General features: G+C 41.0%; 1 protein-coding gene across 3 annotated transcripts; it reads left to right on the forward strand.

Moving 5' to 3' along the window:
- The first annotated feature begins 228 nt into the window (after positions 1 to 228).
- On the forward strand, positions 229 to 26820 carry LOC139740593 (NGFI-A-binding protein 1-like). 3 transcript variants are annotated; one of them, XM_071651180.1, is made up of 8 exons: positions 229 to 315; positions 7108 to 7380; positions 10551 to 11099; positions 11401 to 11534; positions 16981 to 17107; positions 17366 to 17571; positions 22967 to 23226; positions 25400 to 26820. In XM_071651180.1, exons 2-8 carry the CDS (start codon positions 7120 to 7122, stop codon positions 26077 to 26079), a joined length of 2217 nt encoding a protein of 738 aa, XP_071507281.1. In that variant the 5' UTR covers positions 229 to 315; positions 7108 to 7119; the 3' UTR covers positions 26080 to 26820. The 3 variants fall into 3 exon arrangements, with proteins under 3 accessions (XP_071507281.1, XP_071507280.1, XP_071507283.1); XM_071651179.1 differs by having other exon boundaries at positions 253 to 485; XM_071651182.1 differs by having other exon boundaries at positions 253 to 485; positions 25369 to 25530.

Consider the following 26820-nt stretch of genomic DNA (forward strand, 5'->3'; position numbering starts at 1 on the left):
ACGTAATAATACTGCGTACGTACGCAATAATACTTACTGCGTACGTACGCAGTATTATTACGTACGTACGTAGTATCTTTTTTTTTTTTTAGGTTGTCAAAAATGGCCCTTAGAAAGCTTCGTACGTAGAAGTGCGCCCAGCATGCAAAGCTGGCCAAAGCTAGAGACAGAGCGTAAAAGTGCGCACTGCGTGCGCCTCTATGCTCTATCTGCACAATAAATAGGTATGTGGGACTGTATACCAGGAATCGTCGCACGCGAGAAAATGGTCGTATACATGGGTGAATTTCTGGCTGCCTTACGTCAATCCGAGTGGTAAATATGAAAATATGAACACAGTGGGCTGTAAAGGTATATGATTGATCTCGTCGGTATCTAGAAAAGTGGCTGTAGGTGTTAATTGCACTCAGGGGGCATGGATCTCTAGCTAGCCGCGGCCAGTGAGCAGTGTCTAGCGGGCTCGTCAGGGCGCGAGGAGCAAAAAGGTAAGCTTCCGTAAGCTTCTGCCTGCTAGGTTGCAGCTGCTGCACAGTCACGAAGCAAAGGTGAAATGTATTGAAGAGATCTCACGTTAGAACACTATGTAGGGTTGGGGGTACCACGTATCGACACCCTAAGGATCTGTAGCTTGTTTATTCTAAAAATATAATACAAATCCGCCTAATTCTTACCTCAAATATGCCATAAATACTGCAGTTTTGAATGTCGTGACCGTCTCGTTGATTATGAATCTCCGTTTTAAAATAGCGCAATTTTAGTGCGTGCGTTCCGTTTTCTTCGCGCAGCTAAAAAGGGAACCTTGCGATCGACACCCCCTCTCCTCCATAGGTATACACGTGAATTTCACAGCATAGGTATACACGTGAATTTCACAGGCCATAGGTAATACACGTGAATTTCACAGCCATGCGTCGTTACTGATCGGATGTGTAATTTTTAGCTTGGTTTGTTTGAGTTTGATTTTCGTTTCTTCGTTTTTATTGTTTTTATAGCTAATGACACTTAATCCCGCGCGTACTTTTTTGTTCTATACGCAAACAGCCATGATACGCAGGGTGTCGATGGGAAGGTGCCCTGTCGATAGGTGGTGCCCCAACCATACATTACTGTATATAATATAATAAACGATATTCGGGAGAAGGCCTAACGTTAGATCTATTTCATCTTTACATAATTGACCGTCATTATCTGAAACATCAGTGCTGTAACATGTTAGGAGCATTACTGCCATTAGATAAACAGATAAAGAAAATGACTACCTATGGATACCTACTGTGTGTGTACAATGTACATGTACCTAGCTATGGAAGATTCTGAACGCAGGCTGAGCCTCTGTATTCAGATCCAGGTTCAGTCCTTCAGATGAGCTGGGTAGTGACTTGACCGAAAGATCGGTCTGTATCTGTCCGTCGGAGAATGTTCCGCGGAGACTACGTCTGGCTTCACGGATCCCCTCCGTATGTCTACGGAGGACAGCGTTAATGGCAAAATATAAAAGAGTCCTCCGGACAGACGGATCTTTCTGTCTAGGTAGTGACCAGGTGGCGTGGCGTCAAACTTAAATTTTATTTTATTTTTACAATTGTAAAACATACGTGTACAACTTGTACATTCCTTTTTCCACGTACACTCATTACGAATCTGTTTCTACTCTGTTTATTAAATTGTTTGTTTGTCATTGTTTGTCATTGTTTGAGACTTTCTATGAAAGCCACCTGAATGAACGAAAGTCTCCGTACTCAGTCGCCACGTCTGCACTCAAGCATTGCCGCGCCGCCGTGCCTGGCGACACTCACGCCAGTAATCGCTCGCATTTCAGCATTCGCATGGGTCGTTTGACCTCGCATTTAAATCCATGATTTTAGATATGATCCCTCGAACCGATTTTGCTCAAATTTCGTGAGTAACTAGGAAACTTGTGAAGCTTTATGGACATAATCAAGCGAATTGCCGCAATCCTTTCATTTTCGCGTTGCATTGCAAAAAAGCGTGGAGACTCCTTATAAGGGGTGCCCCGGGGGTTACTTATAAGGGGGACGGGGTTACTTATAAGGGGGACGGGTTACTTATAAGGAGGGGCCCCCCTTGTGAGTGGGTTTCCCGAACTGATATGTTCCGCGGAGACTGCGTCTGGCTTCACGGATCCCCTCCTATACAACTGTCGCCGGAGGAGAGCGATAACGTCAAAAAAATAAAAGACTCCTTCAGACATATGGATCTTTCTGTCTTTAAATCTAGGCATAGCCTACATGTATACTCTACATGGCTACAGTACCACTATACAGCCTACACAGGATTAGGTGTTCTACAGACTAGTGCTGACACCGATGTTTTGTTTGATTCTGTTTCAATATTAAAAAGGAGAGTATAAAAAGCAGACCTCTATACTTCTAAGTTACAACATAGTCATTAGACTCTTTTACTGGTTCTATACCCCCCATCTCACTAGACGGTGATTCTGCTACAAAAAAAAAAATCGACAAAGCGTGGCGGATCGTGGCTTGTTAATGATCACTTTAAATCTTCTCCATCGTATCTTGAGCGGTTCAGAAGCGCAGAGGGTTGCCACTATCGCCACGGTCGCCACCAAGTTTTGAACATGTCCAAAATTTCCATAGCGAGCTCGCCATGGTTTTATTTTATAGCCTATCACAATCGCCTCACGAGCGCATTAAAAGCGCCGCATTCGTAGCTCGGACGGGGTAGCAATTAACACGTAAAGCGTAACGTCAAATCGTTGTTGTCAAATCTAAAACATTTGACAACAAGCATCCCAATCTATTTAGACCCGTCTGTTATTACTATCACGAGAATGCTCTCCCACTTTTTATACCGTCGCATTTCCTGTTTTCCTGTTCATCATCATGGCGTTGTCATATTATGCAATGCATGTAGCCTAATTTTACCAGAGCGTGTTCTGTAAATACTGTGTACTTTTCGCAAGTGTTCGAAACAATGAGAATCCGGATCGTAATGAGAAAAATCACCCACAACCGACAATCTCTAAATAACGGGACTCCACTGTACTGAGTGAGCATAAAATGATATGTTTCAGAATACAGAGAGAGTGTACAGTATTCTGTCATGAATTTTCTTTGAGCGAGTTTCGTTGCCATCTGTCATTAATTGCCATCATTGGGGAGGAGGCATCTCAACAACAGCAAGAGCTGCAGCTGTGTACATACAGATGGTGTGGTGGATGATGCCTGCTTTTGACAACATTTGAAGACCTAGTTACTGTATACGCCGTTATTTTCGCGAGGGTTTTATTTTCGCGAATTTCGCGAGCTTCGGGCTGATCGCGAAATTAAAGAGACGCGAAAATATTACCCCGTCATACCTTATGTGCAAAATGACATGACAAAATGCATCCAACGCTGGCCGTACCAGAACGCGGCTGTTACATCGGCCAGTACAAATTGTGTACGTACACATACTATATTACTAGTACGTACGCTACGGTGCGACCGATTGTGGAAGTGCAGTACGATGCTAAACGTGCATTAAAATGTGCAATCTCCGTGCTACGTTACCCTACGCGAACGAACACCGGCTCGACGTGGTTGGGTACACGGGTGTGGCCTAGGGATGCACATGGTAGCCCGACCAGACGCCGTGTGCGCAGGGCCATGCAGATGCCAATGCGCAGCTAGGTGTAGCTAGCTAGCGCGAAACTTGTGTACAGCGACAGGGCTGTGTATGTAGGATGCATGTAAAACTTTCGCTAGCGCTAGCGCAGCTCTGAAACTTTGTCGTCTATTGTTGCAACATTTGGTAGGTACCGAGTACTTGTGAATGCCGTAATTGTTTCATTTTATAAATCTTGTGTCGTTTCTATTTTCATGTTTGGGAGAACGATTACAATGCAAATGGAAAAACGTTACGAGTACGTTGGCAAGTGTTTGAACGTGTTTCTCGGGCTTGGCAGTAGCACCCTACTACTACTATCAATCGCGAATTTAACAACACGCGAAAATGCCACTGATACCGTGATTCGCGAAAATATCTGTACGCGAAAATATTGGCGTATACAGTATTCTGAACTCCTATGTACCGGTATGCACTGGACTCATACTGTCACTGCCTGGCATTTTCCAAGTATCAATCTCTATTGGCGACCAGGGATGACATCTCAAAGCACTTTGTATGGAACCAGCACTTGGTTAAAACGCGCTATAAAGATACAGTCAGACAATATACTCGCGTGTAACTTAAACCATATCATTATTCAGGTGTAAGTTTCTTCAATTTGTCTCCCTCTACGAATGAAATTTGTAAAGATCCCAAGTGCTGATCTGTATATTAGCAAACATGTCAGAAAAAAGGAACCAGTGGGACTCGAAGCTGTCATGAATCTACATTGTACTGCTTTCCAGGCAGCGACACTACCACCAGGCTGTCCCGGGTTGCCGGCAGTGACACAATGAACATGGAATAAATGCCCAAGCTTCGAAATTCCGACATTGTTAAATGTTATATATATCATTTATATATTTCATGTTATACATCATCATATTTTATATGTCCTTCAATATGTCTTGTCCGCCTTCGACTTCTGAACATAACTAGAGAAGCACTCAGAGAGCACAGACCTCCGCCAAGCCAGCAACTCATTTCCCAATTTGTATAAGAAGCCTTTTGTTTACGTCGTTACATGTACACGGCGCCTTGCCCGAGCAGAACACATGCCTTAGTGTGCATTAACCTCTAGTAATCTGTACACAACTTTTTGAGTTATTTTGCAAACAGACAAACCAATGCCGATGGTCACCTAACCTCCTCCTCCCTTGGCAGAGGTAACAATGTCGGAATTTCGGAGCTTGGGTATTTGTTCTATGTTCATCGTGTCACTGCCGGCAACCAGGGACAGCCTGGTGGTAGTGTTGCTGCCCGGAAAGCAGTAGTCAGATGACAGGTTCGAGTCCCACTGGTTCCTTTTTTCTGATATGTTTGGTAATTTACAGATCAGCAGTTGTGATCTTAACAAATTTCATTGATAGAGGGAGACGATTTGAAGAAACTCACACCTGATCCTTCACCCCTCTGAATAATATCTTTCTTTCATTATATATCATTATTATTGTTATTATTGAACCTCAGTACCGTTACACAATTACATGGACAAACAAATGCCTATATATGCAGAAAAATGTTGCTTTACCAATCAGGACATTGTCAAATGATTTCACTGCTTTGAAAGATACAGTGCATACTGTACACTGATTATGTAACTTACAGTACATGTACATGTATTTTACACATACATTGTACACATGTATTCGCATTTTCATGGGGCTACAACACAAGTACATGATCAGGTACCTACACTTAATATTAATTGTGCAATATTGTACTGTAAAACATGATATATTCGCGGCATGAAATTATCGCGAATTGGAGCTGACAGCCCTTTTCGTGGCATGAAATTTTCGCGAATTGCCACTGGTGTTCAATGCATGTAGTGTAGACAAAAACTTTCGCGTGCATTTTAATTTCGCGAATTTTGGTGCTCGCGAAATTCGCGAAATTAAAATGCACGCGAAAATTTCTCGCTTTACAGTATATGGTACCATTCTGTAAAACCAGACATTTTCACATGCATTTTAATTGTGCAAATTTTGTGAGAGCCATGATTTGCAAAATTAAAATACACTGAAAAATTCTCATCTACACTAAAAGTTGTATATACATTGAATGCCAGTGGCAATTCATGAAAATTTCATGCATCGAAAAAGGCTACCAGCTCTAATTCAGGAAATTTCATGCCACAGAAATGTCTGGTTTTACAGTAAGTGAAAACCTACTCTGGTGGAAAACGGTCTGGACAATCCACCCTTGCTACGATGTACACACAGATTGCACATTGTGTACATGGACAGCATTTGTATCTGAATAATGTACAACTGTACATTGTAATCTCAGAAAGAGGAGAAAGAAGTATCAGATTGATTAAAAGGGAAAAAAAATGTACACATCAGATTTAATCAAAGCGTGGCACATCAGGAGAAAAAAAAAAGAAAAAAGATAATGATTACCTGTAAGTCTCTCCAACATGGATTCTATGGGATTCAATGCTTCAATGCTGCTTTATCAAAGGTCTAGGTACCAAGTACATACAGTTGTACATTGTAAATGTACACATGTACAATACATCGAAAAGTACGGTAATATTAGTTAGTATTAGAGAACGGGTAACAAAAATCCTGTGATCTCATTGGTCCAAATCTCAACTTTGAGATTTAATCAAAGCATTGCACATCAGGAGAAAAAAAATAAGTAGATAATGATTACCCGTAAGTCTTTCCAACATGAATTCTACACGTTTGTATGGGATTCAATGCTTCAATGCTGCTTTATCAAAGGTCTAGGTACATACATTGTACATGTACACATGTACAGCACATCGAAAAATAATATTAGTTAGTATTATAGAACGGGTAGCAAAAATCCTGTGATCTCATTGGTCCAAAGCTGTGTGTTGATTTTGTTATTGCACATTTGTAACAAGAGTTTGCACACTAATAAGCATCTGGGCACTAAGCTAGCGTTCACTCACTCAGTAAGAGACTCCTATACAATATACATTGTAGCCTACTGACTAGCTAACCATGCATCCAGTAATTAGTGGATGCATGGTTGGAAGTACTGGGTGCATGGTTTTTGTATAATACAATATATGGCAAGCCAAAAAGAAATGCAGCCAGTAAATTTACAATCAGGTAACATGATCAAAAGCTGAATTTCTAGCAAGAAAATGGTCCCCCATTCTGTAAAACAGTTGACGCACATGCCTTTTCATGCATCAGTTGGAATGGTACCACATGCATGCAAGTAACTCTGAAATTTAGCCTACATCCGCAGGCTTCGTGTCATGGGTTCAGCCTTCCATAGGAACCTTATGCACACTATTCCTATTGACGCACTCAGACTTGTGTGTCATTTGTACACTGTATGTATTACTGGATTAGGACACAAAGTCAACTCAAAATTTTTATAAACTGGTCTGATGTACTGTACACAATTTCAAAATGTTTTCAGTGATATAGTTGACCAAGAAATTCATGACACATATTAAACAGGTCTCCTAAACCATACTTTCACACTCAGCCTGTCCACGGAATGGCAGAGAGCAGACGCTCGCATGCACCACAGACCCTGAGCGAGCTTCAGCTGTACCGGGTCTTAGAGCGGGCCAACCTTCTCCCATATTACTCTAACTTCATCCACCAGGGCGGTGACGACGTTCAGCAATTGTGCGAGGCAGGGGAAGACGAGTTTCTAGAGATCATGTCTCTTGTGGGCATGGGAAACAAGCCACTCCATGTGAGACGTCTGCAAAAGGCCCTTCAGGAGTGGGTGGCAAACCCAGGAGCTTTTCAGGTATAAAGCCATAGTTCAGTCCCATTTTTTTTTTCTTTTCACAACACTGCAAATAACAAATAGATAAACATCTAAAGCAGCAAAATTTGCACACCTCCTCAAGAATTTATTTCTTTTTGCAGTTCTTGTAAGTGATTATCAAACTGCAAACAAAATTTAACTCAAGTTACACTGTACCTGGCATGTGAAAAATTTGTCAACTTTGAGATATACATGTACACTGAAATCTGATCACAACCCTTATGGATATCACTATATCTGGAATTAAGATTTTAGACCTGGTAAAGAGGTGCAAGGCAGCCCATAGCCATATTCGGCTTACAAGAGCTTTCATACTGTAATTTTCATCTATGATACAAGTATAGTTGTTTTCAACCAAACTTGGTACAGAGTTTGTAAATCATGGTGTGGGGGTTTCAAATGTCACCCCTGCATTGCAAAACCACTAAAAACTTAAAGTCACCAGACATGGATTGTTTTTGTGAAGGGAAGTATCTGAATGAGCAGATAACTCATTAAAATGGATTTTCCTAAACCTATCTAAATAATGGAAAGAAACTAGTGTACTCTTTGTGGAATATTGTAAACTGCAAAATGAGTCTTTCAAGTTCAGGGTCTATTCAAGTGCTTAATCTCATGGTGCTGTGTTCTTTGCAGTGAATGAGACAAAAAAAGAAGAAGCAGGAAGTAAATTTCTGTAGCAGCAACAATGAAGGGATTATTCTATCAAGCTGAACTTTTCAACACTCGTGAAACACAGCTATCCATGACTAATGCCAACTGTAAATGCAGTAGCACCATCATTTGAAAAGTTATCAGAATTGAAATTGAGGAGTGTGTAAAGAGTCCATAAGATATGAGAAGCGGACTAAAGACTCGCCTAATCACACTTATTCTAAATTTTGGAAAAAAAAAGGTTTTCTGGAAAAACTGCAGAAACACAATTTCCCAACTGCCCTTTCAGAAAATGATTTGAAAAAATGAAGATCACCCATTTCACCTATTTTTAGTCCTTTTGTAAATTCAGGGTTACATTTTTTTTGTGATTCAAAGTCACAAATGATTCTACCTCGGAATTTGAAAAGTAGCGCCTGTGTAGTACAAGTGCGTTGCACGAAGAAATGAAAGATGTGCATGAAAGGCCTGAGGTGGCCTATTCTGTTCATGTGGGACCTATTGCATGCATGCTGTAAACAGTTAGCTATTTCTCTTTATTGTTATTCTCTGTAATGAATTGATCCAATACTAACAGCTTTCAATTGTATAGGATGCATTCATAGTGCCTTTGTGGGTGAAGAAAAGAGCTCTTGGTGGTCCCAGGATGGTCGCATTTGATCTTGAATCTTTTTTTTTCTTCTTCTTCTTCTTCTTGAGAAATTGAACAACTTCTTTGCTGTATGAGGAGCGCATCTAAAGATGTTGCTGAATCTGACAGGCATGAGATTTTTTGTTGTTTTTGTTGTTTTAAAGTGGGTACCAAGCTGAGCCTCGACAGTGGGGCTCTAATGTGTAACACGAGAGAACATACAAGTAGGTCACATATTGTAGATACATAATTGAAAATCACTGGTCATGAGCCGAAACTGAGTTAGCCAAGTCATTGTACACCTTGGTGGATGAAGAGAGAAGGTTAGGTGTTGGGGCCCAATGCACAGTCCCGGAACTTGTTGCCCTTTGGCAAATGTTGGCTTTGTAAAGAGAAGGGCAGAATAGACAGTTATAAGATGAGTCTCAGAATCTCTGCAGTCTCATTGACTGATTGTCACTATATAACCGTTTGTGCTAACTAAACATGCGGCCACATTAGCACATAGATGTCTTTAAGCCATGCGTCAGTTCATTCCTCCGGTAAATTTGTGGTAGGCAAACACTAGCTCTGGAGACATGACTCGCTATTACCAGACACAGGACTGGGAAATTTTTTTTTTACCACTTCTTCTGTTTCTGCGTTTATTGTGTAGAACATGATGCACAATGTGATTGGTGGAATGGGATGCGCTCATTTACATGTACTTTGAAATCGGTCTAAAGCCACACTCAGTTGGGCCTCTCTGAAGTTAACTCAATGCATCAGTCTTTACTAACCCACACAAGCCTGTGCATCATGTGCACAGTACCTGTATGCTCATATTTTTCCATATGAAATGCAGTCTTTTGCCCAGACATATCAGATCATTGCAAATTTGTCCATAAATGTCTGAAGTAAGTAACTGTCTCTGGCAATGCCCAAATGGTAGTACTTTCATGCTCCAGTGAGCACATGTCCGACTGGATCTCATTCTTGTTTTTATCATCATTATGCCTCCGCCATGAAGTGTCGGAAGAGGCATTATGTTTTCAGGATGTCCATCCACCCATCTGTCTGTTCTTCCGTCCGTAATCAATTTTGTGGACAGGGTAACCTCAAAAAACATTTTGGTATCCTAATGAAATTTGGCATTTATACAAGTATGCGAGAGTGGACAAAGTTGTGTTTTTCAACTTTCGGGTGCACATACTCAAGGTCAAAGGTCAAAATGCTCAAATTTCATGATTTCCCTCATATCTATGCAATGCCTGAAGTTATTTTCTTGAAACTTAGTGTATACATGTATTACCCAATAGAGAATCTCTTGGAATGTTTTTGGCCAAATGGTCAAAGGTCAAAAGATCACAGGTCAAATGAAAATGCTTAAATTCTTCCATACATGTGTATCTAAGAAGTAACCCAAGGTATCAGCATGAAACTTATATATATCTGTGCATGTACTGCCTGACGGTGATTCTCTTGGGAATTTTAGGGTCTTGGGCTCAAAGGTCAGGGGTCAGATTAAAATGCTAAAATTTTACTATTTAAAGCAGATATTACACTTTTTCTCCATTCCATGGAGATTACTCACTTCATTAACTTATGAAAGGGTCAAAGGTCAAGTACAATCCTGAAACCCCTAAATACCTGTTCTCAGTATACAATTGTAGCCATCCATTTAATGAAACCTGTAGCTCAAGGAAAGTGACCATTGAACAAATTTGCGACAAACATCGCCAGTTGTATGAAACTGTCATCACACATTGTCCAGTACATGTACATGTACTATAGACCTATGAGGAGAACCGTGCATTATGATGGAGGCATACTAGTCGCCATAGCGACATTTCTAGTCTTGTATTCTGTTGTTGTCTTTTTCCAGGAACCTCTGGCTGCACAGCAAACTCATCATCCTTCACTGACAAACATGGACATTTCTTTGGCTGTGAACTTACAGCCTCATGGCAGTCTTGGAGTGCATCATCCTTCTAACAGGTGGCCACAGACCAACACACCTGTCTCTTCATCATCATCTCCTGGTCACCCTCCTTCAACATCATCAGCTTCTAACAATCGATCCTCACCTGGCTCATCTCAGCAAATCTCCTCCACGCCTCCAGGTTATAGGCCAGCTGGTACTTTGTCCTCCCCCTCCCCAGCGGCTTTCAATTCAGCACCTATTGGTCGTCTTGATAACCCTACCCTGAACCGGGAGATGATTAACAATTTGCGGGCTACTGCAGAGCAGGTGATTCGTGCTGAAGGGCCATCCCACCTTCCACCAACCAAGAAGATCACCAGGGAAGTAGAGTACATTCTCAGCATGAGTCCAGACCACCCAAACAGGATGGAGGAGATCCAAAAGTGGGCCAGCATCTATGGGCGTTTTGACTCTAAGCGGAAGTTGGAGAAACCACTCACTCTGCATGAGGTAAGTGCAAGAACTATGATTTGTGTAACATCACAAATGAATGGCAAAGGCTTCATATGTTCTTAGCACTGCTGCATATATCAGCTCTGAGATAATTCCACCTGAATATGAATCTATAAACATCATGGCATGGAACAGTAGCTTTATTTGATTCTATGACAAAGAGCAAAAAGGGTCTTTCCAAAGATGTCATTTGAAGGCCCTGAGCAACAGAAGCAGGCAAGTTTGAACACTAAGAGCTTTCAAATTTCTATCAGAGTTTATAAATATCAATGAATTTGTGTTATCATTTTGCCCTAAGGTGACAGTGAATGAAGCTGCAACCCAGCTGTGTAATCTAGACCCGCATCTCATCTTGCAAAGGGACAAACTCTTTCCTCTTGCCAGACAAGTTGTGAGAGACAGTGGCTACCAGTACAGACATGGACAATCAAGGTAAGAATCTCACATTGGTTGGTGGCCACTATGGGTTAGACAACTGAAAAGTTCAATTCAATTCTATTCAGTTCAATTTATTTTTCCATCATTTTTAGCCATTCGGAATGACAAATAGTGGGATATAATGCAAAATATATATGAATGGTATTGTAGCAATAAAAAAGAACAGTGCACACTTTGTCATTGAAACAAAATAAAGGGAATATGATGATGGAAAGAGTGTTTCACAAAAAAAGCATGCTTGTAGGACGTGGATTACTCAAAGAAAAAAACAAACAATTACAAACAATATAACATGTTTATGCTAAAGTGGTCTATGTATCATTGGATCATTTGATCATTTGATCAAGGACAAGTCCACCTTCATATACAAGTGGATTGAGTGGATGCAGCAATGTTATTGGAACACATCAGTGAAAGTTTAGGGAAAATCGGACAATCAGTTCAAAAGTTATGAATTTTTAAAGTATCTGCACAGTCACTTCTGGATGAGAAGACTACTAGAGTGTATCTTCTTCTTGCTTATGAGGCAGCAGCAGCTAAATAATGTCCCTCAGTTGTTGTAGCCAAGTTACAGTCTGTGGAGTAGGGTGTGTCGGGTCCATGTTGTCAGGAGGGCGGAGATCAGGGCACTCACTCAAGATGTGTTGAGCAGTCTGTTGTGGTGCACCACACTGGCAAGCTGCTGACGGGCGTAGCCCCCAACGATGCATGGCTGCATTGAAACGCCCAACTCCGGTTCGAATCCGATTTAGAGACACCCACTCACTCCTTGGGAGGTTTGCTCCTGGGGGGACAGATATATTGGGCGTGACAACAAGTTGGGCAGGTCGTTGGGTGTCTTCCCAGCTTGTTCTCCATGTCTGGCAGATGTTGAAGTCTGATCCTCTCAGCGTTGCTGCATGGCGGGAGAAAGGGTGGCGAGACTTCAGTCGCTGATGCCGCTGACCCAGAGTTACAGAGCCCTCAACTACGTCGTGGAGGAGGTCGTCCGGGTTGCTGGAGGCCTTGGTGACCAGCCTACAGTATGTGTGTGATGTTCTCGGCACATGGGGGCGGGAGCGATGCCTGAGAGAACAGGTAGGAATTCTGTTGGTGTAGGCCGGAGACATCCTGTAATTAATCTCATGGTGTCATTCAGAACTGAGTCAAGTTTCCTGGTGTGAGAGCTCCTACACCACGCAGGGGAGGCGTATTCCGCGGCACTGTATACCAGTGCTAGTGCACTAGTGCAGAGAATGGTTGCACTGGCACCCCATTTTGAGCCTGCAAGTCGGCGAAGGAGGTTGTTACGTGAAGACACTTTTCCACTTATGGCCTTGAGTTGTTCCTTGTAAGTCAGCTGCCTATCCAACTTCACACCAAGGTAGGTTGGTGTAGCATTGTATGGAAGAGGTGTTCCATCAAGAATGACACTGAGTTGCCGATTAGCCTCCTTGGTGTTCAGGTGGAAGGCTGTTACCGTTGTCTTGGACATGCTAATCTTGAGTCTCCAGATCCTGAAGTACTTCGCGATTTGCGACATATCTGCAGTGAGGGTATTCTCTACATTTGACCAGGCTCTGTCAGAGTGAAGAAGGGCAAGGTCATCTGCATAGCCATACTGTCGTGAGGTTGTGAAGGGGATGTCACTGATGTGTATGTTGAAGAGCAAGGGGGATAGTACAGAGCCTTGAGGAACTCCATTCCGCAGTTGGCGTGGTCTGCTGGACTGTCCATCACTAGTCTTCAGAACGAACCTCCTATTGGCTAGAATGTTGCAGAGGAACCTCACCATGTGGTGATCAGGGATTGTCTTTAATAATTTCAGAGTCAGACCCTGGTGCCACACAGTGTCATAGGCTGCAGTGAGGTCGACAAAGATGGCGCCGGCTTTGTGATTCTTCTCAAAGCTGTCTTCGATGTCATTGGTCAGCTTGACAATTTGGTGGACTGTACTCCGACCATGGCGGAAGCCCTCTTGTTCATCTGGTAATTGTGGGTCAACCACAGGTTCTATCCTCGCCAGAAGGAGACGTTCCAGAAGCTTGTAAGGGACACAGAGAAGGGAGATTGGTCTGTAGCTCTTGGGGTCATCAACTGGTTTGTTTGGTTTTGGGAGAGCAATTACAGTGGCTTTTCTCCATATCTTAGGGATGACTTGGTTGGTGAAACAGCAAGAATAGAAATCTGTTAACCACTTCTGACATTTGACCCCGCAATGAATAAGGAATTCCGGTGGGATGTTGTCCGGACCTTGGGCCTTTCCACTCCTAAGTAGGGCTAAAGCATTAGCTAACTCCTCCTGAGAGGAGTTAGCTAGAGTGTATGATGTCACATGCGTACAACGATATAAGGAAAATATAAAGAGAATTTCACAAAATTTTACTTTTTGAAAAAAGTGCACATTTCCTTGACTCGTCACTGACGTATGTTAAGGGTAATATTATTCCCCTTGCCTTCTGAAAGAGGGAAGTCAAATGTTCATTTATTATGCGAGAAAAGTGAAAATATCTTGAATTGTCCTTATATTTTCTTTATATCGTTGTACTCATGAGACATCACAAGCTGTAGTAGTCTTCTCATCCAGCAGTGACTCAGCAGAAACTTCAAAAATTCAATTGTCTGATTTTCCTCAAATTCTTGCTGATGTGCTCTATTAATATTGCTGCATTCACTCAATCCACATGTCTATGAAGGTGAACTTGTCCTTTGATATGATGATGCTGATATAATACAGAGCATACTATTAACAGTACTTCACTTAAAAAAACAAACTCGAGGTAACATGACAATGTTACGACACAGACACTATTTATTGGGCTGTGTGTACCAGGAAAATATGGTGACCAAACAGAAGACACACAGGTGTTCACCCAAAACAACAAGAATGTTCAACAGCAGCAAAAGCAACACAGAAATATTAGAAATGCACACTTGAACAAAATATGCAATACAGAGTTACTGCATGTTGCATAGTTCACAGGAGGATGTTTGTACGTAGGCATGCAATGCTTGACAGCCTGCAAGTGCAATATATCAACACCTTTTTATGCCTCCGCCACGAAGTGGTGCCGGAGGCATTATGTTTTCGGGTTGTCCGTCCGTCTGTAATGAATTTTGTGGACAGCGTAACTAAAAAACCTTTTGAGGTATCCTAATGAAACTTGGCATGTATGTGTATTAGGGGGTGAAGTTGTGCCTATCAACTTTAGGGTGCACATACTCAAGGTCAAAAGGTCAAGGTCAAATATGTAAAATTTCACTATTTCCACCATATCTTTGCAATGCCTGAAGATATTTTCTTGAAACTTATTGTATACATGTGTTACCCAATTCAGATTCTCTGGTGAAAGTTTGGGGTCATGAGGTCAAAGATCAAAAGGTCAAGTAAAAATATTAAAACTTCACTTTTTTCTCCTTAACTTGGAAATTGTTCAAGGTATCTTCATGGAACATAGTATATATACGTGTACTGACTGGCAGTGATTATCTAGAGAATTTAGGGTTCATGGGGTCAAAGGTCAGGGGTCAAAGGTCAAGGGCAACACTTCAAAATTTTACTATTTCCCTCATATTTATGCAATGCCAGCAGGATTATTTTTTTTTTACACTTGGTGTATGCATGTATAACCTAATAGAGATTCTCTGGAAACTTTCTCTCTTTTTTTTGCCTCAAAGGTCAAAAGGTCAAAGATCAAGGGAAAGTGCTGAACTAACTTTTTCCTCCATATCCCGGAAGTGGCTCAAGTTATCTTGAAACTTTCTACATATTTATGCATGTTCTGCCTGACAGTGATTATCTTATGAATTTTAGGGTCAAAGGCCAGATGAAAATGGTAACAATGGACTTTTCAATACAGAAATTGCACTTTTTCTCCATACCTTGAAAATTAGTCAATGCATAAACTTATGAATGGGTCAAAGTCAAGTTAAAGTCCTTAAGTCCCCAAATACATGCTCTCCTATTCATCCAATTAAACCTAGGTCAAGGAAGGTGAACACTCAACACGTTTGTGACAAACTTGTCATTTTAATATTTTGCCAATTTTGTGAAAATGTAATCACACATTGTCCACATGTACTATAGACCTATTAGGAGAATCATGCATTATGGCGGAGGCATACCAGTCGCCTTAGCGACATTTCTAGTTTTCTTTATGCTGCACACTAGACCACTGATTCCTGTTACACGAAGGTTACAAAAGCAAATAGCATTTGCTGTGTGCATCATGCTATTTTGTCAGCTTCATGGAAGGAAAAAACACACTTTTTGAAAACGCATGTTTATAATTTCTCATTATAGAATGGGTAGCGAGAATCCTGCGATCTCATTGGTCGAGAGCTATGTGTTGATTTTTACTTTACCGCACGCTGAGTCACAGTGGTATACATGTTATCGCGCACTTGTAGCAAGAGTACGCGTACTTGTAACAAAGGTTCGCGCACTAAGCAAGCGTTCGCGCACTCAATATGAGACGCCTATTGGCTAAAACAACCATGCATCCGTATTTACTGATGCATTGCTGGCCATGCGTCCAGTAAAAACTGATGCATGGCTTTCGAGCTTTCGTCTATGCCAAGCCAAAAGGAAATGCATCCAGTAATTTTGTCATCGGGTAACACAATAGAAAAATGGGTTTTTGGCAAGAAAATTACCCATTCTATAAATCAGATGATGCACATGTCTTTTCATGCGTCAGTTGGAACATAGTGTGCATGAGGTAACTATGGAATTTAGCCTTAACCCACTCGGCTTCACCTCGTGGGTTAAGCATTCCATAGTTACCTTATGCACACAATTCCAACGGACGCACTCAGACCTGTGCGTTATTTGTATAATATCAACACAGGAAGGTAAATTCTACAATATGGGAGAAACCTGTAGTATGTGGTTACCATACACCTTTCGCTAGATAAATGTTGATTGTTTTATGATGAGTTACTCAACATTCAGCCCAACCAGGGCCTTGTTTTATGAAGAGTTAAAATTGATTATATAGTCGATTTCAACTGTAAGTCTATGGCAGCCTGTGTGGTAAGGAAATATAGAATCGATTTTGTGTTTTGATAAAACGGGGCCCTGGAGTACTCAGAGAAACTAATGATCAGTTTAAACCTGAAACGAAATAATTCAAAAATGAAATTCAAACAATAATATGTACATTAAAAGTGAGACAGTAATACTGTAAAAGTGGATATTTTCGTGTGACTAATTTTTCGTGCTTGGCCGGGAAAGAAGAGTTTTGCGTGTTTTTAATTCCGCGGAATCAAGACACCAAGTACAGGAACATTGGTCATTGGCAAGCAAAAATATTCGTGTGCTTTTATTTTCGCACTAGTTTGTGGTTGTGCGAAATGCGCGAAAATTTCAACACTGTGAAAATTTCCACTTTTACAGTACACAGAAGATGTATTGCAGGTATTCACCTTTAGCCACTATTTGGAATGATAATTTTGGCAGATCGACCAAGGTGAAAGGATCTTCCAAGGGACGGTCCAAGAGCAAGAGAGCTAAGTTGAGCAACGAAGCAGAACTCAATCCAAACCCAAGAACAGTACAAGCTGAAATCATGAAGATTAGACGAGAGGTAAAAATATATGTATATTTATGAAAGTTAGTAGATTTATATAAGATAAATTTTGTTTGATGCCACAAATTTCCCAGCTTCCTCCAGTTTTAAGGTCATCATTGCATTATATGCTGCAACTGTGTCTCATGTAGCATGATACGAATACAAGTGTCATATTTACCCGTGCTACATCTTTCTTTTTTTTTAAGGCAATAAAGCCTGCAGTGACAATTATGTTAGAATGTCCTTACTCTAATACATTTATGTCTGGCATAGGAAAGGATGAACGAGATTTCCACACTCCTAGCCAGCATCAAGAACCAGCAGTACGACCTGAAAGCGAAGATCTCTATCGCCAAGTCAGAGAGCGACCTCCAGAAAGTTTACGACCTCCAACTGGAGCTGGAGAAGTTGACCACTCAGCAGCTAGCCTACATGACAGAGCAGACAGACGTTATTAAGAAGCAGAAACGCTCAGACAGGTGAAGCCCCCTCTCATCCAGCAATATTGAATTTCCTTTGGTTTGCAGTGAATGCTGTAGGCTTTTGTTCTTATACCGTATGCCCTGTATATTTCATAAGGTTTGTGTTTTAGCGAATTTCACGAGTCTTGTGCTATTCACCAATATAACAACATCCAGAACTATAAACTCTGATCTTGACATGACTGTGACATGCACGTTTACGTGTTGTCCTTCATTACTATACTCCACGATCGCGAATTCAACTACTTACAAGATAATTGGGAAGTCCTGATTTGCCAAAAATTAGCATCGCTAAATGTATGGCATAAACAATAGCTAGATAAGAGGAGGACTTTTTGTGACAATAGGGCTGTTCACATTGCAAGTGAAAATTTGCGAAGCGAAAAATTTTGTTTAGTTTTGGTGAAAGTTGCTAGGCAGTTTTACGACACGCCCCTGAAACTATGACAGAAAATTGGCAATCTGGAGTGCGAAGTTTGTGTCCGTGATTTGTGATGTGAATGCTCACTGCAGAAAAATCATGAAGTTTGTCACGTGACTTCTGCACTCTTCCTGTTCACTGCTCAAAACTCAGCACAAATTGTGAATGTGTATGTCCGATAGGGGTGTTATGAAGGTGGGGGTTTTTCGCAGTGCTGCTGATACCATAGCATTTGGGCCTACTACAGTACTTTATTAGAAGAAAGGGATACATCTCAAATAGCCAGTACATTATTGACACTCTCTTGTAAATGCTAATGATTAAATTTTGTTTACATCGTTCTCAAGAGTCAATCGTCTTGGTTACTGTAGTTGTAGTATTTGTCATCCTATAGTGCTAACAGAAAGGAATATCAGCAACTTGAACGACAAATGATATGAGATGTCTCTGGTTACATGTGGAGGCAAGATTAAATTTTGAGGGTATGACGAAATCAAGAGAGAGTTCGTAAGGACAGTGGGGTGGAGGGAGGAGAAAATCTGCAAAAATTTTTTGACCGTGCCGCTCGCTGACTTTTTACTTTCAAGTCTCGCGCAACTTTTGAGACCAAATTTGTCGCGCCCGGGCATACCGTTCCGAAGCCACGCCCCTTCAAAAAATTTTCGTCAACCCCAAAATTGCTCAAAAACGTGATTTTGTGTACAAAGTCAATACAAATTGTGTTTTTTCAATTGATTCATATAAAGATTCATATTTTTAATTTTAATGGCTGAAATGATTTTATTACAGTATAATTATGCTTTTAAAGATGTGTATGACAAATTCTGCCGAAAAAAAACAACAAAAACAAAAGTTCGAAAAAACAAAGAAATAAATAAAACAATGATAAAACAATAAAAAACATGAGAAATTAATTTTGATACTGAAATTTTTTTGACGCACAAATGTTCGGAATGTCACTAGGAATATTTACAGCAAAAATCAGCATTCCATAAGCTTTTATAAGCCAATTACAGACGAAAATGAGGTTTTTTGCATATATTTGCATAATTAATTAATATAAAATAGAAAATACAATTTTTTTGAAAATTTAACTTAACAGTCTTGTAGATTACATCCGGCTTAATGTTCATGCAAAATTTTGCGGCGATCGCGCGATCAACGGCCGAGATCTTAAGGAGGGGCCATAATGCCCCCCCCCCCCCCCCCCCCCGGGAATTCAAGCTTGCTAAATAGCCTAGGTAAGTTAGGGTTAATAGAACCTCTTTGTACATGAATGACATCGGCATATTGACCACACTGATGATGGCAAGCCTGATACAGCTGCGTACGATGTGGGAAGAACAACAGCAGCATCAATACAAATTTCGTATAAATCTCTTCTTGCTGTTGACTCAAATACCTAAAAAAAACCAATCTATTTCAACGTTCATTCTCTTCTTGGATATGGTGGAATCTGATGATCATGTATTATGGAACTATGAACATTTGAGTAACTTTCCTGTAACCATGTGTACGACCAACAAAGTAACAACATATTTGAGGAAGAAACTAGAGTAGGGGGCCTACAAGTCAGATGTATATTGAAATACACCCTGAAACAAATGCATGGGATATAGTGATTGTATGGTTGTGGTTTACAATACGTGCAGCTGTACGACAGAAGAGTATTAAACCTGTGCCAAACTAAATGGCATGCTGGGATCATCTTCGCGCATGTGAAGTTCGTTGAAAAATTTTGCTAGTTATACCCCCACCCACACATAGTGTGTAGGGGGGGTATATAGGAATCATCCTGAGGTCGGGTGGCCGGTCGGTCGGTCGGTCGGTCGGTCGGTCGGTCGGGCGGGCGGTCGGCGGTCAGGCGGTCGGTCCGTTGCAAAATCTTGTGGGTCGAACTCCTCTCTCATTTATTGAGCAATTGACCCCAAATTTGGCATGTGTGATCACTATCAAAGGTAGATGTGCAAGACACCTTTTCGTTAGTATCACATAATGCGTTGCCATGGAAACGGCAAATTTTTTAAAAATCTAGCAAAATGTAGTGGATCGAACTCCTCTCTCATTTTTTGAGCAATTGACCCCAAATTTGGCATGTGTGACTGCTATCAAAGGTAGATGTGCAAGACACCTTTTTTATTAGTATCGCATAATGCGTTGCCATGGCAACGGCATATTTTCATAAAAACTTGTGGATCGAACAACTTTCTCATTTTTGGAGCAATCAACTTCAAATTTGGCATGTGTGACCGCTAGCACAGGCAGATGTGCAAGAGACCTTTTTCGTGATTATTTCATAATGCGTTGCCATGGCAACGGAAGATTTTCATATAAATCTTACGAAATGTTGTGGATTGCTCTAATCTCTTAGTTTTGTAGCAATTCTGTTTGAATTTGGTATATGCGATCAATGTAATGTATATTTGTGCAAAACACATTTGATGTGTGTGGTGATGAATCTGTTGCCATGGCAACAGAATTTTGTTTTACCAATCATACAAAAATGTGTGGATTAGCCTAACTCCTTCAGTTTTCAAGCATTTGGCTTAAAATTTGGCACATGTGACCACTATTGTATGTAGATGTGGATACTTACTACTTCGTCATTTTTTATCAATGTGTTGCCATGGTAACAGCATAGTTTGAATGAAAGTCATACGAAAATATTGTGGATGAAGTTAACTCCCTCAGTCTTAGAGCATTTGACTTGAAATTTGGCACACATGACCACTATAGTATATAGATGTGCAAACTTAATCTTTCGTCAGTGATGAACAATGCGTTGCCATGGTAACAGCTTTTTTTAACAAAAAAACATACAAAAATATTGTGGATTCAGCTAACTTTCTTTAGTCTTCAAGCGTTTAGCTAGAAATTTGGTACACATTACCACTGTGGTACGTAGATGTGCAAAGGTAATCTTTCGTCAGTGGTGATCAATGCGTTGCCATGGTAACGGCATATTTTGAATGAAAATCATACAAAAATATCGTGGATTCAGTTAAATCCCTCACTATTTGAGCATTTGGCTTGAAATTTGGCACATGCAACCACTATAGCATATAGATGTGCAAACTTAATCTTTCGTCAGTGGTGAACAATGGGTTGCCATGGTAACAGCAGCTTTTCACTAAAATGCATACAAAATATTGTGAATTCAGGTAACTACCTCAGTCTTTGAGCATTAAGCTTGAAATTTGGCACATGTGACCACTGTAGTACGTAGATGAGCATACATAGTCTTTGGTCATTGTTGATCAATGTGTTGCCATGGTAACAGTATGTTTTGAATGAAAATCATGCAAAAATAGTTTGGATTCAGTTAACTCCCTCAGTCTTTGAGCATTTGGCTTTGAAAATTTGGCACAGGTGACCACTATAGCATATAGATGTTCAAACTTAATCTGTCATTATTGTTGAACAATGCGTTGCCATGGTAACAACAATTTTTCACCAAAAAGCATGTGGATTCCGCCAACTCCCTCAGTCTTTGAGCATTTAGCTTGAAATTTGGCACACCTGACCACTATGGTATGTAGATGTGCAAACTTAACCTTTCGTCATTGTTAATCATTGTGTTGCCATGGTAACAGCATAGTTTGAATGAAAATCAATATAAAAATATTGTGGATTCAGGTAACTCCCTCAGTCTTTGAGCATTTGGCTTGAAATTTGGCACATGCAACCATTGTAGTACAGAGATATGCAACCATTGTAGTGCAGAGATATGCAAACTTTGTATTTCATCATTTTCGAACAGTGTGTTGCCATGGTAACAGTGCATTTTGAATGAAAATCATACAAACATTTCAATTAGATTCTTACTCTCTATGTTTAGAGCGTTTTGGCTTCATATTTGGCACATGTTACCTCTACATTACCTAGATGTGCAAAAACTCTTTCGTCAGTGTTGAAAATGTGTTGCCATGGTAACAGTATATTTTGAATGAAAATGATACACTAATATTTTGAATTCAACTAAGCCCCTCATCCTGTTAGCATTTGGCTTGAAATTTGGCACATGTGATGGCTATGATACATATATAGTTGTGCAAAACTTCATTTTTTTTCTTAATATCCAACATTGTGTTGCGCCGTGGTTATACAATTTTTAATAAAAAACCATAGAAATCGTCAGTTTATTTATCTTGCTCACTCAGTTTTTGAGCACTAGACTTGAGATGTGGGACATTTGACTAACAGTGAGCAATACATTTATTTACTGTTGGACAGTGCATTGCCTTGGTAATTTTTTTTTTTCATTAAAAAGTTAAAAAAAAATCCTGGTTGAGCTAATTTCCTCAGTTGTGGGTGGGGGTATATTAATCACAATGAGTGATAGTTCTAGTTACTCACTGGGTGCATAATTTTGCAAGTTTCGTTGTAGTGTGAATGGACACGTTTTGTAATTTCGCAAAGTTTCACCTCGCAAATTTTCCCAGTGAGAATGGCCCTAGCGTGATTCGACCAAGGCACAATTAATTGGAATATGCCACTTGTGTAGGCTGCCCTTTGTAGGATAATAGTATTCGGTACATTTAATTTGGCACAATCATGTATTAAGGTTTTTAAATTTGGCAAAAACATTTGAAAGATATTGATATCTTTGAATTATGAGAGTGATAAATGATAGTATTACAAATGACTAGGACTGAGAGTTTTGTGATGATGTTTTGGTTTGTTTCCAGACGTGAATTGAAATGCAAGGTCACACAGTCATACACCTCTAATGTGTATTTGTCCATACTACATATACAGTATAGCGTAATGAGCTGGCTATATCATTTAGCAACTTGAAGAATGGTGATTGTTGTTGTGCTCCTGGTTTTCAAAATTTTGTTTGTTTGCATTTAATGTGTCTGCATGAAAGGGTATGAAGCAAAACAGATGTAGACCAAAGATGTCTGGCTTTACAAATATATCTAGCTACATGTGTGTTAAGATTCCAAGTACAATATATCTGCCTAATAGATATTATGTGGCCAAGGCAAAAGCAGAAGGTCGTGATGAAGATGACATTGATGAAGAAGACTTACTCTCTGATGGTGCCAACAGTCTCTTGCATGATGACCAGCAGCAGCAACAACCTCAACAACCACAACAACAGGCACAGCAGCCACCACCACCTCCTCCACCCCAACAACAACAACAGCCACAACACCAACAGCCAAACCAGCAGCAGCAACTCCCGCAACATCTTGCACCGCAGCAGCAATCACAGCCACATCCTGGTGAGTATGTCACATACTGTTTGTTGGCATTTGCTGCATGTGGCCTTCTTGAAACTAAAAAGTTTCCCATACAGTTTACGAGAACATTCTAGTAGAGTTCTACCACTCCTGCACAACTTTGGCCTTTTAGCTCAGTGAGCTATTGCGATCGCCCTTCTTCCGGTGCCCGTCGTGCGTTTTGCGTCGTGCGTCATGCGTCATGCGTAAACTTTTTACATTTTCATCTTCTTCTTGAAAACCCCAAGACCGATTTTCATTAAACTTGGCAGGTAGCATCCCGAGGGGGTTAGGAACTCAATTTGTTAAAATGGGCACCATGCCCCCACCCAGGGGGCCCCCAGGGGGGCCCAAACCCCCCAAAAATTAAGGAATCTGTAAAGATCTTCTTCTCTAGAACCAGAAGTGATAGAGCTAAGTTAATACTATGAGTTAGTACATTGATGACTGTAGTTTCAAGTTTGTTCATGGCAGAATCAGGGGTGCCCCCCTTGGGACCCCAGGGGAGGGGGGGGGGGGGGATGAAGAGGGGTTCTAATGGGGCCTACATTGTACATTTTTATCTTCTTCTTGAGAACCCCATGACCCATTTTCACCAAACTTGGCAGGTAGCATCCCTAGGGGGTTAGGAACTCAATTTGTTAAAATGGGCACCATACCCCACCCAGGGGGCCCCCAGGGGGCCCCAACCCCCCCCCCCCCCCAAAAAAAAAGTTAAGGAATCTGTAAAAATCTTCTTCTCTAGAACCAGAAGTGATAGAGCTAAGTTAATACTATGAGTTAATATATTGATGACTGTAGTTTTAAGTTTGCACATGGCAGAATCAGGGGTGCCCCCCTTAGGACCCCAGGGGAGGGGGTGTGAGGAGGGGTCCTAATGGGGCCTAAATTGTACATTTTTTATCTTCTTCTTGAGAACCCCATGACCCATTTTCACCAAACTTGGCAGGTAGCATCCTTGGGGGTTAGGATCTCAATTTGTTAAAATGGGCACCATGCCCCACCTAGGGGGCCCCCAGGGGGGCCCAAACCCCCACAATGAAGGAATCTTTAAAAATCTTCTCTAGAATCAGAAGTTATAAGGCTAAGATAATACTATGAGTGAGTACATTAATGACTGTAGTTTCAAGTTTGTTCATAGGAGATCCAGGGGTGCCCCTCTTGGGGGCAGGGGGGGGGGGGGGTTGGTTGGGAAGGTCCAAATGGGGGCCTTAATTGTACATTTTCATCTTCTTCCTGAAAACATCATGATGGATTTTCATCAAACTTGGCAGGTAGCATCCCTAGGGGGTCAGGATCTCAATTTATCACAATGGGCAACACCATGCCCCACCCAGAGGGGCCCAGGAGGCCCCAATCTCCCCAAATTAAGCAATCTTAAAAAAATTTGGGCCCTTATTGTACATTTTCATCTTCTACTTGAGAATGCCTGGTCAAATTTTGGTAGAGCTGTGAATAATTTAGATGAGTGACTGCGTGAAAGGTGAACTTGCGATACTCAGGTGAGCGCTAGACCCCCGCGGGTCTCTTGTTTTTAATGAATCTGGAAATGCTTAAAAGTGAATGTCCAAGTTAAGCAAAAGCTCAAGGTCGTTTTACAGAGCTTGGAAAAATGTAAACAATTGCTAGCAAGAACAAGCAAAACGTCCATTTCATGCGTACATTTTTTAAGTAAATGCTTGGTCTCTAAGCAACTGCTTTTTGGCAGCAAGCGATTGCTTGTGCTTGCTAGCAAAAGCTTTTTCTTGCTAGCAATGGCCTATTTTAATGCATACAGATTCAAGTAAAAGGCTAGCGCAAGCAATTGCTACTTTTTTATGCATACAGTATGGCCCATTATTCTCTTTGCATCAGAGTATTCCTACTGCAAAATGTAGTGCTTGGCTTTCTTTTTTTTTTTTCCTTGCATAAGATTAAGTACACTACCTACATTGTACATTCCATTAGTTGGATGCCAAAAAGCTTATCATTCCATTTCAAATGGAAACTGTGAGTTCAGAATCCCTACAGTTTCTGCCTTCCTTTTAAAATGAGGAAAAATTTAAGTCATGAGGTTTAATTTGTGAGTTTCAGTTAAGTCAAGGTGGGAAGAAAAACAAATCATTCTTCACAATTTGCAAGGCCTGTAATTCACAGCAAAAACAGGTCTTTGTCTCTGACCCACTGTCTCTGACAGATCGGAGAGCCAAGTGTTCCTCACCACCCAACCCAAATCCTGAGGACCGGTATACCCACTCCAACAACTCACATGAGCCCCAGAGCCCACAACACCATCAGTATAATCACACAAATCACAACTCACTGCAGACAGGCAACCTTCGATCTGATCATCACAGTAGCCCACTGACTGTACGGCACCCAGTTGTACCCCAGGTTGGTCTGTCTGTCTTGGAAAAGCTTGAACTTAGTCAGCAGATTAGTCACCCGCCCAGTCATGTGAGAAGTCACCAACACAGTGGTGGAAGTAGTCACTCGAGAGACTCACCACGGCACCATAGTCAGGCATTGAGTGGCAACCAATACAACTCACCTACTGATCAGAGTGCTATCAGCAATGGACAGCATTACGCCCATCCCATGCGGGAATCCCCAAATCCAGTCAATGGTGAGGAGATATCCCCACACACTGGGCTCCCAAAGAGGACAGCCTTTAAAGCCCAGCGGCAAATGATGCAACATCTCCTTATGGATGAAGGGTTTCGAGTTGCCCAGGCTTTAGGGGAGTATCGGCAGCAGACCATGGGTTTTAACATGAATGATGGGAGCCACGTCAATCATACTCTGATTGGACATCACCACCACCAGCAATTGGTCACTTCCCAGCCGCAGCCCATTCCCGCTCGGCTTCCGCTGTAGCGGCAGACTGTCAAAGGCTGATGGATACTACAAACTGCCCTTGTTGATAGCTACACCCAGTGTCTTGCCTTTCCTCTTCCATGGTGGTTGGTCTGACTGTACACAGATAATTTTGAAACATTTTTGATGGTCATGAGAAGTGATATGCTTCCACAGGCATGCACAATTGTTTGACATAGGTAGCGTAAAGGGATGTTAATCTGCTGTGGTGTTGTAATTTGTTGAGAATATGAGAAAAGAATTTATTGTGGAAATGACACTTTGCACCACTAAGTATTTCATAGTCATTGAATTTTTGTAAAAGTTGATATCACAAAGCATCTTTATCTGTGATAAAACTATGTACAGACTGTATTCTATTGTTTTTGTCATGTCATGTTTTATTCTGCTGTGATCATGTGGTCACTTTGTCATGCTGTAGACATTGAGGATTGAACAACAGAGCTCACAGGTCAAAACCTCCCACAAAAATTATCCAGGACGTTTGTTTGAATAGTGTTTAACTAACAAAGCTCTTTTGAATCCTTAACACCTTGTTGTGTGTTTGTGTTTCACAAAATTAAGTGCATAACACCCCTGTGCAAGTTTGGTTTTAGAGCCGAGTCAGTCTCTTTTCCGTATAAATGGAAAGCTATCCCAACAGAAAGCATGGAACAAAAGAACAGTGGTAATTTTGCAAAGTTATTATTTTTTTTTAAAGAGGAAAAGTATGACCATTAGAGTGTCATCATGCTGCATGTC

Source organism: Diadema antillarum, unplaced genomic scaffold (genome assembly GCF_040938485.1).
Source record: "Diadema antillarum isolate AM-2024a unplaced genomic scaffold, OU_Dant_1.0 seq00000862_RagTag, whole genome shotgun sequence".
Classification (NCBI taxonomy): Eukaryota; Metazoa; Echinodermata; class Echinoidea; order Diadematoida; family Diadematidae; genus Diadema; species Diadema antillarum.

Bases quoted from the DNA above. Each gene is read 5' to 3' on its own strand.
- LOC139740593 (XM_071651180.1), top strand. From the start codon at position 7,120: ATGGCAGAGAGCAGACGCTCGCATGCACCACAGACCCTGAGCGAGCTT. The intron at 7,381-10,550 runs GTATAAAGCCAT...GTCTTTTTCCAG, and splicing joins CAAACCCAGGAGCTTTTCAG to GAACCTCTGGCTGCACAGCA. The intron at 17,572-22,966 runs GTGAAGCCCCCT...TCTGCCTAATAG, and splicing joins AAGCAGAAACGCTCAGACAG to ATATTATGTGGCCAAGGCAA.